This window comes from Homalodisca vitripennis, chromosome 7 (genome assembly GCF_021130785.1).
Source record: "Homalodisca vitripennis isolate AUS2020 chromosome 7, UT_GWSS_2.1, whole genome shotgun sequence".
NCBI classification, from domain to species: Eukaryota; Metazoa; Arthropoda; class Insecta; order Hemiptera; family Cicadellidae; genus Homalodisca; species Homalodisca vitripennis.
Window position 1 is genome coordinate 124,875,270 of NC_060213.1, and position 19,643 is coordinate 124,894,912.

Below are 19,643 nucleotides of genomic sequence, written 5' to 3' on the forward strand. Positions count from 1 at the left end.
CAAGAAGCTTTTATCTCTGTTTCTCTCCACGGTTTCGAAATATTAGGCACAATAAACATTCGCGTACTGATTTAGAATTCGACTCGATCCGCTCCGCGAAGAGCCAACTCGGCGAGGAAATCCACTGTAAACTTATTTTAGTGCCCGCGAATGTTTGTTTGAGCCTGTTTGTTTGTTCAGATATTTATGACATTGTTTGCTGAGGATTGTTTAAATATCTGGCGCCCTCGCGGCCGCCGCGCCTCCAGGCGTATGTCAGTCAGGGGCGTACGCGGCGGGGGGTCTGTCCCATAGATGGACAGGACCGGGGGGGGGGTTGAATTATGTCCGCTGGCTAGCGCCATCTGTGTAGACTACGCCCCTGATCTTTATACTCGGGCTTCCATGTGTAATGGGGCAGGGGACAAAAACAAAGCATCGTATATTGTAAAGAAGGGGGTTGTTGTATTGCAAAATAGTGGTATGAAAATTCTGCAAAATCAAATTTTCTAAATTTTGCTTTGCGATCAGTAGACAGGCATGACGAGCCAGCTGTTATGTTGGCTCACACAATGCTGGAAGAAGTCTACTGCTCGAAATTCCGGGTAATATTCATCGAGGGTAGACTTGGAATGATCACATCGATCACGTTTGCTCCGAATTGGCCTCAGCTATTTATGTTTTGAGGTCTCTAGCCAAATACTGCCCTAGTCAAGTACTGATGATGGCGTATTATGGCTTGATTCACCCCCATTTCACTTACGGGCTGGTGTTGTGGGGAGCTTGTGTAAACAATCAATTCCTGAGAGTGTTCAAGCCGCAAAAACAAGCGATCCGCATTATCGCTCAGTTGAAATTTATAGAGTCGTGCAAGGAAGCCTTCAAAAATTTGCAACTGTTGACGCTGTTCAGTCTCTACATCTCGGAAACAACTCTGTATTGTATGTCTAACATGTGCCATGACCAATTGCCGAGACATACATGCGTATGAGACCAGAGGCAGAGGCTACCGAATTAGAAGACACAGAACGGTGGTTTATGAACGCTAGCCTTCACAGGCAGGTGTTTATTTCGTCAACAAATTACCAGATTCAATAAAAAAAAACGCTCCAACGCCCAAGGTATTAAAAGCGCTTTTAGTGTCACAAACATTGTATAATGTAGAAGAGTTTTCAGCATATGATTGGGGTACCACCAATTAAGAATAAAAAGACTGATTGAATCCGTCGCCGGAAGTGGGAATCATTGGCGAATGAATGGATGTATGTAAATTTGCAAAGTGTACGTTTAAATGAGATCTATTGTGGGATGCGTTGCAAAAAGTTTAGCGAGTAAAAAGTTTACTTTTGCCATGCATTGTAGAATGTTACGGCAATAAAAGTCTGATTTGATTTGTTGATCTACTATAGGTTTATTCTCGTCCCTCTGTTCAGAAATGATTTCGAGCAAACAGAACTTGCTGTGGGAAAAATCGGAGAGTGAATGAGGGGGGTGTTTAGCCCTCAGAATTCTCCCCTCCGGTTACATCACTGAGTGAGTGTAGCACAGTTCGGTGGTTCGGAAAGGAATGTTTGAACAGTTCTTGTAGTCCGACGTTTCTCGTCTTCTCGACACGCACTTATTGATAAGATGTTCTCCGTCTGTCTCTCTGTCTCTCTGGTTGTCGCCTTGACTCCTACACGGCACAGCTTCTGTGAGAGAGCTCTCGAGTTTTTGCGTACCCTCGACCGAATTCCCAAAACTTTTAGTCCGTTATCCGTATGCTTTTTCACCTGAAACGTAAAACCGACCCGTGTAAAGCATAAGTAAACTGTAGAATAACCGAATGTATGTACTATTCAATTTTCTTTCATATTCGATTTACAATGCATTTTTTATTTACTGTCTTCCCTTCAAGAAACGGCGACAATAGCTGATTTGCTCTACATTCCTCTCGGTGGTGTTTCTATTATGAGGATAAGTTTCGTGGATATTATAATGATAGTAGTAAAATATAGTCGCAATCGTGTTTTTCTTTAAGCGTATCATAAGTTGGTAGCTAAACTGAAATGTTGAATTGAGTTATTAACGCTTAATAGCATTCTTCATGTTTGAAACATATACACAGGGGAATTATAATGTATTTTTTAGCTCAGAAATATAAATGCGTTAGGTTAAACTTTATTTTGTTTTAGAACCGTTATTGTGTAGTTTTGAAGTGGTTTTCTACGTAACCTTTTACTCTTGTACAATGTTCGATGAATAAGTTTTGTTAATTAAATAAAATTACTATACAGGCTAAAGACAAACATGTGAAATGTTTCGTTAACCGAAAAATCTAAATGGGCTTTATAACTTAGTGAAATATTATCAGTATTATTGAAAGTCGAAATGTATAAAGGATATATTTTCCTCATTCGAATTATGTACGCATATTAATACTTAGTGTACCTGGTTAGTAATATCAGTTCATAGAAAAATCAGCGGGGCTAGAGCCAACACCTGGGGTATTCCATGATCTGGTGCGCAGATGATAGCGCGAAGTGGAGGTATCGAGAAGAATGAGCGGAACCAGAGCCAACACCTGGGGTATTCCATGATCTGGTGCGCAGATGATAGCGCGAAGTGGAGGTATCGATCGAGAAGAATGAGCGGAACCAGAGCCAACACCTGGGGTATTCCATGATCTGGTGCGCAGATGATAGCGAGAAGTGGAGGTATCGAGAAAAATGAGCGGAACCAGACCCAACACCTGGGGTATTCCATGATCTGGTGCTGAGATAATAGCGAGAAGTAGAAGTATCGATAAAAATGAGCAGAACCAGAGCCAACACCTGGGGTATTCCATGATCAGATGCGCAGATGATAGCGCGAAGTGGAGGTATCGAGAAAAATGAGCGGAACCAAAGCCAACAACTGGGGTATTCCATGATCTGGTGCGCAGATGATAGCGCGAAGTGGAGGTATCGTTTACGTCAAGGGTCGGTATCGGCAAAAAGCGAGTGTCCGGTTACAATGCTTGGATTCCGCGAATGTCAGACAACCTGGCCCGACTTGACCAAACCTGGACACTGGCTCGGCCGTGCTAGTGACGCGAACTTCGTCTCTGGCATTGTCTTCTGGGCCCCGACACCTTAGTCTATCCATCACACTAGTCGGCTGCCGGTCGCGCTTCTGGGGCTCCGTTTTTGACACGGCGCTGAAGTTTTATCTGCTTTATAAATAGAAACTTGTTTCAAATCCATAGATTTTTCACTTTGTTTCAGATACCTATATTTTAGTGTATTGATGTTAACACATTGCTAAATATAAATGATCTGTTGCGGATCACATTGTTCAATATGCCAGCAATACAAGTTTTGTTGTAAATGCTGAATCAGAAACTGTACTCAACCAGAAACCTTCCTCAGTTCTGAATAGCCTTAGCATTCGGTTTTTGAATACAGATAAAACAAAAATAGGTCTCAGTCTGATGATGCCGCTATCGCGATTCATCATTTTCGTCAGTTTCTTGGAACTTCATATCGATTCAAATTTTAATTGGAACTTTCACATGAACGTTATGTACTACAAACTCAGCTGCTGTCTATTTTCCTTGAGGTACTTATCCGCCTTCCTTGATAAAAACATTTTGCTGGTTGTACACTTCGGCTACTTTTACTCTCTTTTAAGCGACGGCATTATGTTCTGGGAACCGCTGCTAGATCTTCACTCGACAGAGTGTTTAAATTACAAAAGCGGGCAACCCGATTCTCTGTGGGTTGGGATGTCGTGACAGTTGTATCCCTGAAAACTGTCTTTCCAATTTTCCAATTCAAAGACACAGATTTGAAACTAGATACGAGAGTAATCTTGTCATACCTGTTTCCGGACTAGCATATTTAAAAAATGAATCCTATAACGTGGACCCAAATTGTTCTACAGCATTCCTGAAACAATAAGAGATTGCGAAAGTGCCACTTCAACTTTCAACTTTTTTTGCCGTAAAGACTATTACCCAATAGGAGAGTATTTATTATACTTGTCACAGCTCGGTTTTTTTATTATGCTCCTTTCATAGACCATTATAGTCTGTTTTAAATTATAACGTTATGGTAAATTAACTTATACGTCTTTGTTTGTTGTACGACTGACTACTATGTTCTATTGAACGTTTTGTCTGTGAACAATAAATTATGACTTTATTGAGATTTTAATTTGGAAAATCTATACTAAATATATAATACAGATAATAGTTTTTGTAACAATGTATAGCAGTAAAACAGCAGTATCAAGTTTTGTATAAAACTATTTATGAAATCTTGTTTTTCAAGAAAACTATTTATTTCTAGATGGAACACGTGCGTAATTTTCAAAACATTGTGATTTAAATATAAGAAAGATAATTAATCGGTTACACTTGTTACGAAATAATAGATCACAGCCAGTATAATGGTTAATACACCTCATTCTAACATTATATTCATTCCTACCTCATACAAAACTTTGTCTTATATATATTTATGATAAAATTAAGTTGATTGCCAAACGTTAAAGCCAGTCTTACGACTGTGTTCGAAACGTTCTAATATGTCTAATAAAGTATTCTACTGTATTCCTATTGTTTAAGTGTAAATATAATGTATGTATGTGTCTGTTCACAGGGGGTGCGGTGGCCGAGGGGTCCGCGCAGTCTTCTTCTTCGCCGCTGTGACCATGGGGGGTTCGGGTTTACCCTGCGTCACTTCATCGTCTACCCACCAGACTCCTATACGGTCAGTACAGTTTCAAGTTCATTTATTTCTCACGGACATTTACATGTATTAAGAATAGTCACTAGCGCTATACGTAATGCAACTAAATGCTAAACTTAATCTAGAATCGTTTATATTATCAGTGTAATATTAAATATGACCGACTAATTGAAACTGTAACAGATAAAAATGTCAGTACTGTGTGGATATGTTTTACTGGTATGTGTGGGTGGGGCAAAAGAATTCAGGGAATGAATAAAAACAGTTTTTTACAAGGAAGTATTTAAGCTTATTTTTTAGATATGGAGAGGAAGGGATGGGTTTTTAATAATCTGGCAATCTAGTTTAAACTTTAGGTCCTAGATATTCTATTGATTTTCGAAATATGTTATTATTATTATAGGAAACAATGAAACTGTTTTTATTTCTGGTGGAATATATATGATATTGGGTAGGAAAATTTTGAATATGCTTAAAAGTGTAAACTGATACTGGGTAGATAAAAATGGAGGGAATGGTTAAAATTTCTCGGACGTTCTCGGAGAAACACATGCCGACAGTTCTCCCGTTTCAATTTGAAGACCTTTTGTAACAAAGAAAACGGAGCTGTTCCCCGTGGCATTATGCCGTACTACATCACAGAGGATTTTAGTGCACTACAATTCAGGAGATTGGAAAGACACCTCAAGGAAAACAGTGCGTAGTTGATCTTAGAGCAAAGGGCTTCGACTTGCTGACGCCAAGAAAAACCAGTATCCTAGTGAACACCCAAGAAACAGACAGAATCAATCTCAGTGATGTACAGAGCAACAACGTCAAATCAAATCAAATCAAATCAGTTCTTTATTGGTTTTAGACAATATATAACATTGTATAGCAGTCGTCATATATTCAAACAGCAAATATACTACACACTCACACACAGTCAGACTTACATTTCAATCATTCACACTAATTCACACTATCTTTGGATCCAGATTTTAAATTTTGGTAATTTAAGATATTTTTAGATATCCCAGCGACTCATCATAAACTCCTCTAGCGAATAAAATGCTTTTTGACACCAACAGGCGTTTGAGACGAGTTTTGAATTGGTTTTGATTAGTTGCATTTTTTTACACTTTCAGGAGCTTGTTGATTAAGCCGACGCCAACCTGATGCGGTAAATGCTGAGATACCGCCAGTCTATGACTATGGACTCTAAAGTTGTCCCTGGCTCTAGTCTCATACTGATGAAAGTCCCTGCCCCGGACTAAAGTGCACTTCGATTGACAGTACAGGATCACATGAAACATGTAGAGACAGGGCAATGTCAGCAAACCTAGCTCCCTAAAAGAGTCCCTACACGACTCTCTGTAATTCAACTTTGCAATAATTCTAATTGCCTTTTTTTTGAAGCCTGAAAACGCGTTCCATCTTGTGTTTGGCACAGCCCCCCCACAGTCTCAAGCCATACGCAAAGTGCGGATATATGAGACCGAAATATGCCGTCATTAAGACTTCAGGGGAACAGTATTTAGCTAGGCTTCGCAAGGCAAATATGCCAGAAGTAATTCTAGCACATATATTGTTAACGTGGTCGTCCCAGGTCAGACCTTGATCAATGTACATCCCCAGGAATTTTGTGGATCCAGTTTCCCTCTAAAAGGACATCGTCCACAAATACAGCAGGTTGCCTTGCAAATTCCCTTGGTCTTAGGCAGAAATTGATGACATTTGATTTTGATTGGTTCGTTTTCAAATTCCTGTCAGTAAAATACTGAATGCATGAAGTCAGTTCCACAAATGATGTGATTTCCAAATCTTGTGTAGTTTTTCCTTTGAAGCAAAGAGTCGTGTCGTCGGCATACTGAATCAATCACCATGCTGGATCACTGAGTTAAGTCTACAGACGTAAACTAAAAAAAGAATAGGCCCAAGAATAGAACCCTGAGGGACACACCGTGGGCTATTTTAATTTTGCTAGAGATGACATTCGAAATCTGCACGCATTGATCTCGATTCTTAAGATAAGAAGCAAGCCACGCGTTTGGCAGACCCCGAACGCCACATTTTTTGTAACTGGTGCAACAGTGTTTCATGATGCACACAGTCAAATGCTTTGGATAGGTCCAGAAATATGCTGAGCACTTGTTCTCGCCTTTCCAAGCCATCAACAACATTGTTCAAAAGAACTGTTTACAGCGTCAATTGTTGATCTTTTTTTCCTGAAGCCAAATTGTTCAGGATTTAGAATTTCATTGCTTTCTAGAAAGCTTTTCAAGTCTTTTTCACACAGAAAACCTTTTCAAAAATTTTTGCTAAAAACTGGAAGAATTGAAATTGGACGATAATTGCTGGTTTTGCAAGGATCGTCTTTTTTTAAAAATCGGTATAACTTTAGCTGTTTTCAGTAGACATGGAAAAGTTGCAGATTCAAATGAAAAATTTATCAATTTTGTGAGTGGCCTCAAAATGTACCTAAAGCAAACGTTTTGAGTAACCAAACTGACATCCCGTTAGCGTCACACACGATTTCTTTGAATTCAACCCCTGTAACGACACGGGCTAACTCCTCCACACACACAGGGGCCAGAGCCATGGATGCAACCGGTTCCCTAACACCAAATTTCATGATATCGAGGTTCTAAAATTGACGAATCAGTCGAGGCCACAGAAGAAAAATAATTATTAAATTCGTTGGCAACCTGCAACTGATCATCAATTACGCGTTCATTAATTTTGATTGATATAGACTCAAGGTTTCGGTCCAAGTTTGATTTATGTGCCGATTCATTGATTATTTTCCATGCAGTTTTTAGAAAAGTTTTCACAATTTCTCAGGGCTCTATTGACGTCATGAGCTTTAGCAGCTTGAATGACTTTTCTATAGATCCTTCGATATGATCTGTAAAATGTTTTAAAATTTTCGTTTTGTGTTTGGACAAATATTGAGTGAAAAAATTTGAGTTTATCTCTGGAAATGAGAATCCCTTTAGTTAACCAGGAATTATTTTTGGGTTTGAAATTGTTTTTGGTTTTTATAAAAGGACACGAAACGTCTAAATAATAAATGAAACGGTCATTGAAAGCTTGATACATGTCATTGACATTCTCAAAGCTGTTCAGAAAAGCTCCAGGTTTCATTTTTTAAATAAAATTGTTCAAATTGGAAATGTTTTGGAAATTGAAAGCTCTTTTAATTTTAACAGATGATTTTTGAGTTTCTATTTTTACATCCATGTATCACAACCTCCTGCGCAAAGTGATCGGAGACAGCCGTATTCAAAACAGAGACCGTGACATTAGGAATGTTTGTAATGACGTTGTCGATGGCAGTACTGTCATAGCAGTCACTCGTGTTGGGGAGTTCACGGACCAATTTAGATTAAATGAGCTTAAAACATCCCGCAGCCGCTGGGTCAGGGGGTCGGTGGGATCCAAAACGTTGATATTTAGATCGCCAATTATAGTAAATTTCGATGAGTTTAAGAAAAGACAATTTATAAGATTTTCAAGGTTTGTAAAAAAAGATTCAGCACATCCATTGGGTGATCTATACAACCCTACGATTGATATTTTTCCAAGAGTGTTAGATATGATCTTAACACGACTGGCCTCAAAGTTTAGATCGGTAATGTGATTAATTTTAAAAATTTTCAAACTTCAATGGTGCTTTCACGAAAATTGCCACACCGCCCCCTTTAAAGTGCGTTTCGACAAAAATTTGATGCCAATTCATAATTTTGAATTTTGAAAAAATTTATTGTTTCAGTTTTGAAACCGTGTTCCGAGACAACAAATACATCAGGTTTGAGTTCGTCACACATGAGCATTAGCTCATCTATTTTATTGGTTGCACATTGGGCGTTTTTTTGATGTACCAATATAAAACTTTTCATTTTGTTTTTGAATTAGAAAACTTTTGAAATTTTGGCAAATTTTTGAGTTGGTGTATTTTTTCTAAAATTTTAACTGGATCCAAAGTTTCTTTCTCCTAACCTTTCTTTAAACAGGTGTCGACAATTGAGTTTTTTTTGGTTAGGAAAGCGTCCATTTTCATTTTCCCTGTCAGTGAAGGTTCCTGCTACGGCGTCAGCGTAGGGTGTCACGTCCGTAGAAACTGTCTGAGATCGAAAGTGCAGAATGGATGTTTTATTCGACGTTGAGGATTAAGTCGTTACTAATGAACATTGAGCATTGGTTTTGTTTATTCAAGAGTTTAATTGAAAATTTAATCCCTACAATTTAACAGCACAGTGTCATCTTATTTGTTTTCAATATTCCAAATTAAGTAAACCCTTTCAAGAAATTTACATTATCATTACCTTATCAGTGATCTTCTCACGCCTTCTTAGAATTCCACATCGCACCCTCGTGTGTGCCCTTGGTCTCACTTAGTCGTGTACAATCGGTAGGAATTACAATGTTTCCGTCTGAAGCCATGGAAATACCTTTTGAGGACAGGGATTTACGATTAATTTCATTTCGACCGCTAGAGAACGTCCTTAAAGTCCTTGGCATGACTTTGAAACACCACGAAATTCCCTGATCTTAGTAGCAATTTTTTTTTTCCTTTGTGAAATAGTAATAACTATGTCACCATATTACGTGTGTTACAATTTGCGGTTCTAGCTCTAATTCCGTGGTTCTCTAATTCCGCACTACACCGCGTATTACGTGCGTTACCATTTGGGATTCTAGCTCTAATTCTGTGGTTCTCTAATTCCGCACTACACTGCGTATTACGTGTGTTGCCATTTGGGATTCTAGCTCTAATTCCGTGGTTCTCTAATTCCGCACTACACCGCGTATTACGTGCGTTACCATTTGGGATTCTAGCTCTAATTCTGTGGTTCTCTAATTCCGCACTACACTGCGTATTACGTGTGTTGCCATTTGGGGTTCTAGCTCTAATTCCGTGGTTCTCTAATTCCGAATTCCGCACTAGTGCCGCGTAACAAGACTTCGACGAGGTTGCTGTAAAATTTCAGTCATAGATCGATTCTTTAAAATGTCATAGGACTGTACTCAGTTTGTTTACAAACATTTATTCTGCGATTTTCTCGTTGCTATCATGGTTGCCAGTGTGAAAATGTGCACTAACGCTCTGCCAAATCCCATTGTACCATCATTTAATTCGATGTTGTCTCTATGGAAATGGAGGTTTAGGAGAAATTTAAGTCTGTAGGTCAGTTCGTTCCGGAGACACCATGCGGAAGGGCGGGCAGAAATGACATTTTCATGTCCCTCGAGTGATAGGCTTCGCTAACGCTCAGCCAATTAAGACCTCCAGATTTATCCAGTGATCAAGCGGAGTGGTGGGTATTCAAATTGCATGACTGCACACATGCAGATTACATACAGAACTGGGACGCGAACACATGCACATTGCACAGTGACGGTGGTAGGCACCCATTGACACGGTCCGGTCCTTTGTTCCTCTGACACACTTTGTCCAGTCCGCCGTTCCTGGTCTTGTCGTAGCTAATGGGTTTGTTCCGGCCGCCATTAGCGCTTTGTTGTTTGTTGCCAATCAGGCTGAAGGGAGCACAATGACGGCCGTTGCAAAAGTAAGCAGTGAAATGAATTGTTGCATTTCTGGTCGCGCGGTGTTCTCATTAGTAGGCCGATTGTGAACACTTCCCCGAATACATGCCGACTAAATTATGTCGGTAAGTATTTCCTGGTTTTGATTTAAAAAAGGTACACATACAGGGTGCATTATGAAAGTAATGCACATATAAGAAAATACATTTATTCATTCGTCTGTTACAAATTGTTAAAATTCTTCAAAATAGTCTCCTCCTGCATCCATTATACCTGAATAGATGATTCTGCCACGACTGGAAACCACCCTGGAACTCCTCGATTGGGGTGCCTCTCAAGAATGTAAGCTCGGATGTTCTCCACGGACTCCCAGTGCTTCCCCTTCAACCCTTTCTTCAGTCGGGGAAGAAATAAAATTCACACGGAGCCAATTCAGGGCTGTAAGGAGGCTAGGGCACCACAGGGGTCTTTTTATGGGTCAGGTAGTGGGTAATGAAGTCCGTGTGGTTGGGGTCATTGTCGTGGTGGACCTTGAAGACCTCTTTTGATTTCAGAACTGACAAATACGACCCGTTTCGTTTCTTGAGTACCTCCAGGTAAATTGCTGCATTGACATTTTTTCCTTGCTGTACTAACTCAAAATAGAAGATTTCTCGGACGTTAAAGAAGACAATCTGCATTGTTTTTGATGCGAGATTTGTTCATGCGCACTTTTTTTGGTTTGGGAAAAGACTGTGTGTGCCACCTTCCGCATTGAGATCTAGAAATGCATTCCTTCTCAAAGGCCTCTTGAAGCATTTTATAAGTTTCCAATGCGTTATTCCCAGGACGCACACAGGACCGCTGTTCCATCGAGCACTCAATTACACCATGTCACAATCGAAAAACGGGCAATGAGCAAAGACACGCCCTACCACTTCTACAGCTTGAAGTAAACTGAGACTGGGCAAGTACGAAAGGGCAGATTCACCATCACATTATCCAACCGGTCCGAGCCTGCCGTGACAAGCAGTCGCGCGTCACAACAACAATATTATTTTGTGATATGATGTACAGGGTGTAAAAAGTCTCGCACGGTAAATCACTAACACTTGGTACATCATTACAGCACATGCAAATCTACTTTTTTAAGTAACTACTATGTTTTTGTCATGTCTGGGAGTTGGGCCGTAAGGAATAAGAAGAGAATCTCAAATGAAAGCATAGGTCGAGTAGTACATCAAATTAAAGGTTTATATTAGTATAGTACAATGCCGCAAATCCGACCTCAAAGGGTTTGCTCTTTAAAAATTGCGTTGGTTTAAAGTTCGAAACATTTACAACGTAAGTCCTGTTCTAGATGGTTTAATATTCTTGTATTGGCTCAGGTTGTGAAATTTAAACGTAGTAAATTAATACTGGACAAAAGAAACAATCTTTAAGGTAGTTAGTGACTTCACATCCTAGGATGGTCTACAAGTGTTGGGTGGGTGGGGGGAGGTATTTAACGTAGGCATAGCTCAAGATGTACATTATTTTTAAATTTTTAAATCATCCTCCATTGTATTTAAAGAGTCAATAACTACCTTAAAACTATTTTTTAAGGCCAGTATTCCATTTAATAAGTTTAACTTTCACAACTTGAGCAGACAAGAATATTAAACCACCTAGAACAGGACCTATATTGTAAATGTTTCAAACTTTAAACCAGCGTAAGTCTTTAAAAAGTAAACCTTTTCAGATTGGATTTGCTGCATTGTACTCTACTTATAGAGACCTTTAATTAGATATACTACTCGATATATGCTCTAATTTAAGATTTCCTTCTGACTCTTTAAGGGTTATCTCCCTAACATGAAAGAATGGTAGGTACTTCAAAAAGTAGATTTAAAGGTGCAGTGATGATGTACCAAATTTTATTGCTTTACCTGTAATAGTCCGGGATTTATCAAGCCCGTGCGGGACTCCTTTTACACCTTGTATAATAGTACTAGCGCCATCTCATCTTGTATTGTATATTTTTGTTATGCTTGCTGTATATTATGATTTCTTAGTATTATTACACTACAGTATGAGCCACGAAAGAATACAGTTGGTACAAAACGTCACTGCTGTCTGGTATGGCACGTTGCAGCCGGCACAGACCATCGTCACAATGTTGTACTGTACAAACCTCAAACTAACCTAGTTATCAGCTCAGTCCTCGTTGGCTGCTTCAAGGTCACGCGCCAAATAGGCTCCTCCCTCAACGGCATTCTTTCGTGGCCCCTACTGTAGACACTTGTCACTATCAATTTATTGCTACGTACTGCCGAATGCCGTGGCAAATATAATTAATGAATTATAAAGTAATGACGATGACTCCAGTTTATATCACTATGCAATTCTGAGTGTTTTATTCAGGGACCATTTTAATAGTGACAATAAGTGTTTACTCTTGAAAGGCATTTAAAACAACATAATAAAACACTTCACACATAAACACAAGGTCTTTAAAAACTTTATCATAAATAACTTGGTGACATTTACCACCCAATGGCGCTGTGTAGCGGGTACAACGGTTATCGCAAGATAACCGGATCAAGCAACGTCGAGCGTGGCTGCTGCTTGGATGGGTGACCGCTGAGCGATCCTGTCCTTGCAAGCAGTCCGCCTACCCGGACGAAGAGATTGTCTCTTCAGGTGAACAATTATTGAGTGCACTATGATGTTTCTGACACGATCTCTAAGCACGCTGAAGCAACTTAGTCATTTTGGTGACGATGTTATATCTATAAGAATGATAACAATATTAAGAGTGTAATAAGTGTTCACTTCAAACTCATTACACTCTTAATTGTTATCATTCTTATATATATGTAAATATATATATATATATATATATATATATATATATATATATATATATATATATATAAAACATCGTCACCAAAATGACTGTTGCCTACAAGTCAATATATTTTATAAGCTGCTCACTTCTGAAGTTTCCAATGGGTTCCAAAAATACCTCCTTGCAAGGGCAGGATCGATTGGTTGTAAATACGTTCTTTAGTTAGTTTCAACCAATAAAAATTTTCAAGATGGCGGTCATTCACGTTTGTTTAAATTTTTATCTTTGGTATTTCATAATATTTAAAAAATTGAGATTTTTTATAAAATTGTGAAGCAATTTTAAGTACAAATTTATTTTTTAATTTTTTGATAACTCTTTTCAATAATTTTGATAATTTTTTTTATATTTGGTTTCAAGATGGTGGCTGTTCAAACGTTTTACAAGTACATGATAACATTGAATGTTTGTAAGTGCATATGTTTACAAATATCACTTCAGATTGATGATCGTAGATACATAAACATGCTAACGTTGAGCACAATCGGCACAATCGTGCATCAGTGTTGTGCAAATGTGCCTAAGCTAATAATCGGTCTTCAGTTAAAGTTTTCAAGATGATTAATTCTTTAAAAAGTAAAAAATAAACATAGATTCATTTTTAGTACCTTCACTTACTACATCCTTATATATAATCCACTAAATTCATTCTCCTTTACCATTTATCGTAGTGAAATTCAAATGGTGGATGCTATTTCAGGAAATATTTTACAGCTCGTCCAACTTTAATTTCTTTAGGTAGTCTGTTGATTGGAATCTTGTGAAAAATCTTATTTTACTTGTACTTGAATAAAATTATGTCATTAACAGTACTGATATGAATGAGAAAGAGTAAAGGACCAAAAATAGAGCCTTGTGAAACACCATAACAGTTATATTTAAATCCGAGCTCTGTATTTCTCAAATAGCTGCTGAAACTATAAACAGATATCTTATAATAGTAAAGAAAATTGGTGGTGGCCGTAAACTTGTTGTAAACGGAGGTAATGTTGAGAGACTAACTCAGAGAGAAGCATCAACAGAATGGAAGAGAAGGTGAGAGAGCAAACAAGTTAAAACTGACCAGATGTTGGCGGTAAACAGAGAACTTTGCCAACTCTGACACAACAGGTGCTGCGCTTCTCCCGCTCTCTCTCGGGTCACTCTGTCCGTACCTTTGCATGAAAGCTGTGAGAATTCGATATCGCTTTAGATCGGTAATGTTTCAACCGGTGGCACAGTTTTTCTCATCTGTCATGAAGACAGCTTTGTTGGCATCTTTTTTCTGAACAGAATTTATTTGTATTATCCCACGCACCGATCCTGCAGCATGCCACTACTGTCCAAATTACTTGTGTAAACTTTGTGTGAATAAAAATAACCATATCTATCTAAAATAATACATTTTTATACCACACAAGAAATCTGTATAAAATTTAGTTAAAACGTAGATACAACTTCAACAAAAATTAGAAGGAAAGTGTAGAATGACGCACTAAATGTAAAGCAAAAATAAAAATTTGATAGCCAGTCCTGGGTAATAAATTAACAAACAACACTATCGACAATAAGCAAAAACAAAAGGCAAACATTGCTTGCTGCCCATTAAAGTACAGAAATTCGTTAAACTTTACACACATACAGTTTGAGTCAGTACATATTTTATGAAAATTATATATATATACATAATATATATATATATATATATATATATATATATATATATATATAATTTATTTCAATAAACATTGAATCGCAAAAAGTACTTGCTCCGCCGGGTACAAAAAGTACTTTTTGCGATTCAATGTTTATTGAAATAAATTAAATTAAATTCGGCTATTGCCATTTATACAAATTTAATGAATATATATATATATATATATATATATATATATATATATATATGTCATATTTTTTACAATGGTTAAGCTTTTATGACCCTTTTGAGCGAATGTGTCAGTGAATGAAATTGGTCTATAGTTCTACATCAGTACTGTACATTAGGCAGTACTTGACGCAAGGCCAATGTACTTGTGATGACTTGATGTAAACTGTAGGTAGACTTGATGCATCGAGAGTGTAGCCTTGGCATGTCATATAGGCTCAAGTACAGCCAATAGATATTTCTATAGAAATATATTTAATCTGTGGCTCAAGCCTCTTTCAAGAATCATCCAGAGCTGGATCCCTGACAAATGATCCAAGGAAACCATCTTCGGTCCTGCATTCTGTGTTTTTCAAAGTGAATAGAGTATTAAATATGAAATCAAAATTGCTAGAGCCTTAGTAAAAGTTACTTTCTAGCATCGATTAATCAATTAATCGATTTCTTTTAGGTAAAACTCAATATTGGCATATAAAATCTTAAAAATTTGTTTCTCAGAGAATAAAATTAGATTTGTATGCCTGCTTCTATGATGATCCAAGTACTTGTCTTAATTCAATAATAATTTCAATTTGATCCAAACTTTCATGTTAAATATTTTACAATTCAAAACTTTTTTGAGGCAATGTACTATTTTATTAGCATTTGATTTTAAATAGTGAAAGTTTATTCATATCAATTTTTTTAGGCCATTAAATATGACCTAAAGCAAGTTTTCTGGTAAAAGATGAAAACTTTTTCATAAAATCAAAGTATAATATATATATAGTTAATATTGCAGTAGATACTGAGGGTGTGTTTTTAACCCCCTAAACCAGTAGTTAAATTTAAAAAATGTTTAATTTTGTAACTCTAGACGGATTTTAGGGAAGTAACCTTTTTTTCAATATATAGCCACTTATTTGCTAACAAAATACTGATACTTTGATACAATTTTAAAATAACCACGCTTTGTACTTGCACAGTCCGGAAATAAGTATGTTTTAATAAATTATTTTAATATCTATTGTCTATTAGTTGGGTAATAAACTTTCTATTTGACGGTCGCACAATAAATATCCTTTATACAAGATAAATCATAAACCTTTATTGTCTGTAAGCAAATACATAAATGCAATAGGCAACGTCAATGGTCATCAACAAATAGATCAAGGAGATACAAAAAGGTACAGTAGTTCGATTAAAAATTGAAACATTTACATAAAGTTATAAAGATTTTAACATTCACAAAGTTAACAAGGATAAAATTTACAAATGTACAGATCTAAGGCTAAAAAAAGAGGTGCTTAGCCCTTTTATTAGATCTGTATCCAATACAAACAGAATAAGAATAAACCAGTGTACTTGTTTATAAGCAGAAGGGAAATTAAGTTAAGTTATGGTCAATAAGTTCTCTTTACTAGCCTACAGCTGCCAAGAGTGCAAAGAGTTGAAAGTGAACTCGGATTCACATCCATCAATATTACTTTGACGTTCACCACCAGAACTGGATATTCAGGCTAAGGTACATAATCATTCTTGTAGCCTGACATCCATCAACTTCGAGATAACCACTTTGCTTTCTAGAGGAGGCCATAAACTACAAATAGGAAGAGTGTTGTGGTATCCATGTTTTCAAACATCATTCAAAAATTAAACTTATTCAGGTTCAAATCAGGGGAAAACCAAGAATTTGTAAATTATTGATGTTTTCTACACATAAGTAGCTTTAGTGGGAAGGGTTGACTCCATGTGAACGTTGAGTTCGAAACGATGTAACAAATTCACTTTGAGCTTCTTCATCTTTGTAATAGCGTCAGATCCCAGAAGCTACACCAAAAGGAAGGTGAATTGGAACTTAACTCAATATTAATGTTTGTTTCTCTTGTAACAAACGTACTTGGATTCTTGTAAATTCATCCGGTGCTTATTTTTTATGTATATTTTAAATATTTATTTGTCTGATAAGAGTACTTACTTACACAAATATTCATAGATATCTAACAACTTTACGATGGTGTTGAACTTTTATTGAAGAGGATTAACTTTGTGTTTTATATCTGCATATAATATAAGCTAATAGTAGCGCAAATGTAAACCTATTACACTTAAAATAATAACTCTTTTATAAGGATTGAAATTTTTCCTAGTAGTCTTTACATTGTTTGGTTTAGTTTAACATATTAAGGGGTGGCACAAGGCCCTTGTAACCTGTGCCCCCGTTTAAGGAGGAGTGCCAAATCAAAAGTAGTATTAAAATATACAATATAAAAGTGGATTTCACTTTACAATTACAATTATAGTGACAGTCGATACTTTCCCATGGTATTCCGATACCGTTAGTGGGCGATACCAATGGATTCCGATTCTAAAACCAAATCTTAGAGATCCCTCCAGATCGTTATAATCATGTTTGTTCACTATAAATTACACATCACCCTAAATCTGACATTGTCCATTACATGATTCGTTGAAATAAATTAAGATTAGAAGTTTCATTTTAGTTGGAACCCAATTTGGAAGTATTTCCAGAGCCGATGGTCACTGAAATCAAATTTTGAAAAATACGTTCCTTCATATTATTTATTATTGTACAGTAACCAAGAGAAACAATTGTCTGTGGTAGTACAAAGGGACATGTATTTATACCCTGGAATAAGTAAGAGTGATGAGTAAATATAATTGTTTGAAGAGAATACGTGTTGATGTGTTTGATTCTGAATCCCAATGCATGCTGTAATGGCATACGCTGTCAACTCCCTCTCGACTTTCCACTCATAACAAACTTGTTCAAAAATTACTACAATTGGGAAGTTTGGAGTTGTGGTCATCACGGAACAGGTATTTATTACAAACATAGAAGAAATTGTATGGAAAAATAGGGATCACTTCTGGCTGGTTTATACCTTCCAGTTGAACCCACCACTGAGCACAGCAAAAACCGATGTGTCACTTAATCTGGGCAACCTTATGGATGTCCAGGAGCAGCACATCACTAACCCCAAATGTTAAGATTCTAGGGTGCAAGGGTAATTCGATAGTCTACTGTAATCTAGTCTACTGCGGGAGATGACTGTTGGGTTCGTTCCCTAAATATCAGAGATTCTTGCTAGCCTCAACAAGGGTACATGCCACCCCTGACTACTTTAACTGGAGAGGCCACCAGTTCAGAGCTGGCCTTCCTTCTTCCGGGGGGACATGACTGAGATTAGTGCCCTAAATTCTTCCTCATAGATTTCGAAGGAAGCAGCCCCTACCCCCTAACCTTACCCATACTGAATATCCTGTCACTTCGGAAGCAGCGCTAAGGTTCTTACAGGACTAAGTGTAATTTATAAGGTTCTTGACCTTAGAGAATAAAAAAAAAATGGAAGTTACAGGAACGTTGGAGAGGTGGTGGATTTGGTGGAGTAGGGGAGATAATGTTTTGCAGAGCTTACATTGTTATCTCAGACCGCCCCTGATCATATGTAATTTAAAAGTAAACCCTCTAATTTGTTAAGTTGTTGTCCGCAGGTGCTGGCAGGGGACCGACGACTGGGGCTGCGCGCAGGGGCACTCGACGAGCCGATGGACACCATCTTTGTGAAACAAGTCCACGGAGGGTCTCCAGCGGATAGAGCGGGACTGCGCACAGGCGACCGTGTGGTCAGTGTCAACGGAGAGACTGTCAGCGGGCTGAGTTACGCTGCGGTTGTACACAGGATAGCCAACAGCGGCACAACATTGCACCTGCTGGTGGTTCCGCAGCAAGACGATATATTGCAACTGGTGAGTTCTCTCTACCCACACGGGGTGGTTTGATTTATGGTCAGTTCTCCTAATGTGTCTCCATTTGTCGTAGGACCTGCTTGGTTTCCAGGTTAAGCCGAGAGCCAATTTTGTGTTGTATAAGTACACGACCTGGTTTTTCATAAAATAGATAAAGGAATTTTTCTAACAGAATTATTTTAGAAGACAACAGATATCAATCATAATCTTTGTGCGTTTTGGTGTAACTCGAAATGGAAGGGCATCGTAAGGACTCAAAATAACAAATTTTTAATCGTTTACATTTTGTCTAGCTTTTTAAGCAATCAACCCTTTTTATTCATTTTTTAGGTTTGTGAAGTTGTCTGGATATATTTAGATATTTACCATTGCTCAGTGATGCAAAAATTCAGTAACACTACGTTTTTTGAGATCTGCAATCGGGTCTCTTCCTCAGGTGGATAACTAATCTAACCGTGACACGCATCAGTCAGGAATCACAAAAAATACAACTAACTGTTGATCTTTATCTTGTAAGCTGACACTGATTTAATTTTTGATGACTTCTAATAAGTTATCAAGCTAAAAAATGTACGAAATCTGGATAAATTATATAATGTGATATTTTTAACCCTTTTGATTCTCTCCCATTTCAACCCCAACAAAACTAGCTGGTGATTGATTTGCAATCTTGCGTAGGGAAAATCTCTATCGGTTTCATGAAAAGCTAAGTTTTGTGCTTGTACAATAGACATTGACTAACGCCCCTTGGACTGTTGGACTTAGCTGGTGATAACACAGTATTAAAAATGGATCTAGACAGTTTAGTAAACGTGATTCATACACTGAACTTGTACAAAATCCAAGTGTACATTTTGAACTTGTGCTTTGTTACACAAAGACGTAGTAATCTTTTGGTTACTCTTTGGATTGTTTAAGAGTTAGGTGGTGAGGGAGGGGT

At 37.6% G+C, this 19,643-nt stretch overlaps 1 protein-coding gene across 1 annotated transcript in view; it reads left to right on the plus strand.

Moving 5' to 3' along the window:
- LOC124366876 (rho GTPase-activating protein 21-like) overlaps nucleotides 1-19,643 on the plus strand; it is a 271,854-nt gene that overhangs the window by 123,586 nt on the left and 128,625 nt on the right. Inside the window, exons 3-4 of the mRNA XM_046823476.1 lie at nucleotides 4,602-4,712; nucleotides 18,449-18,703. Of these exons, the coding sequence (XP_046679432.1) occupies nucleotides 4,602-4,712; nucleotides 18,449-18,703 (366 nt within the window). The remainder of the gene's footprint in view (nucleotides 1-4,601; nucleotides 4,713-18,448; nucleotides 18,704-19,643) is intronic.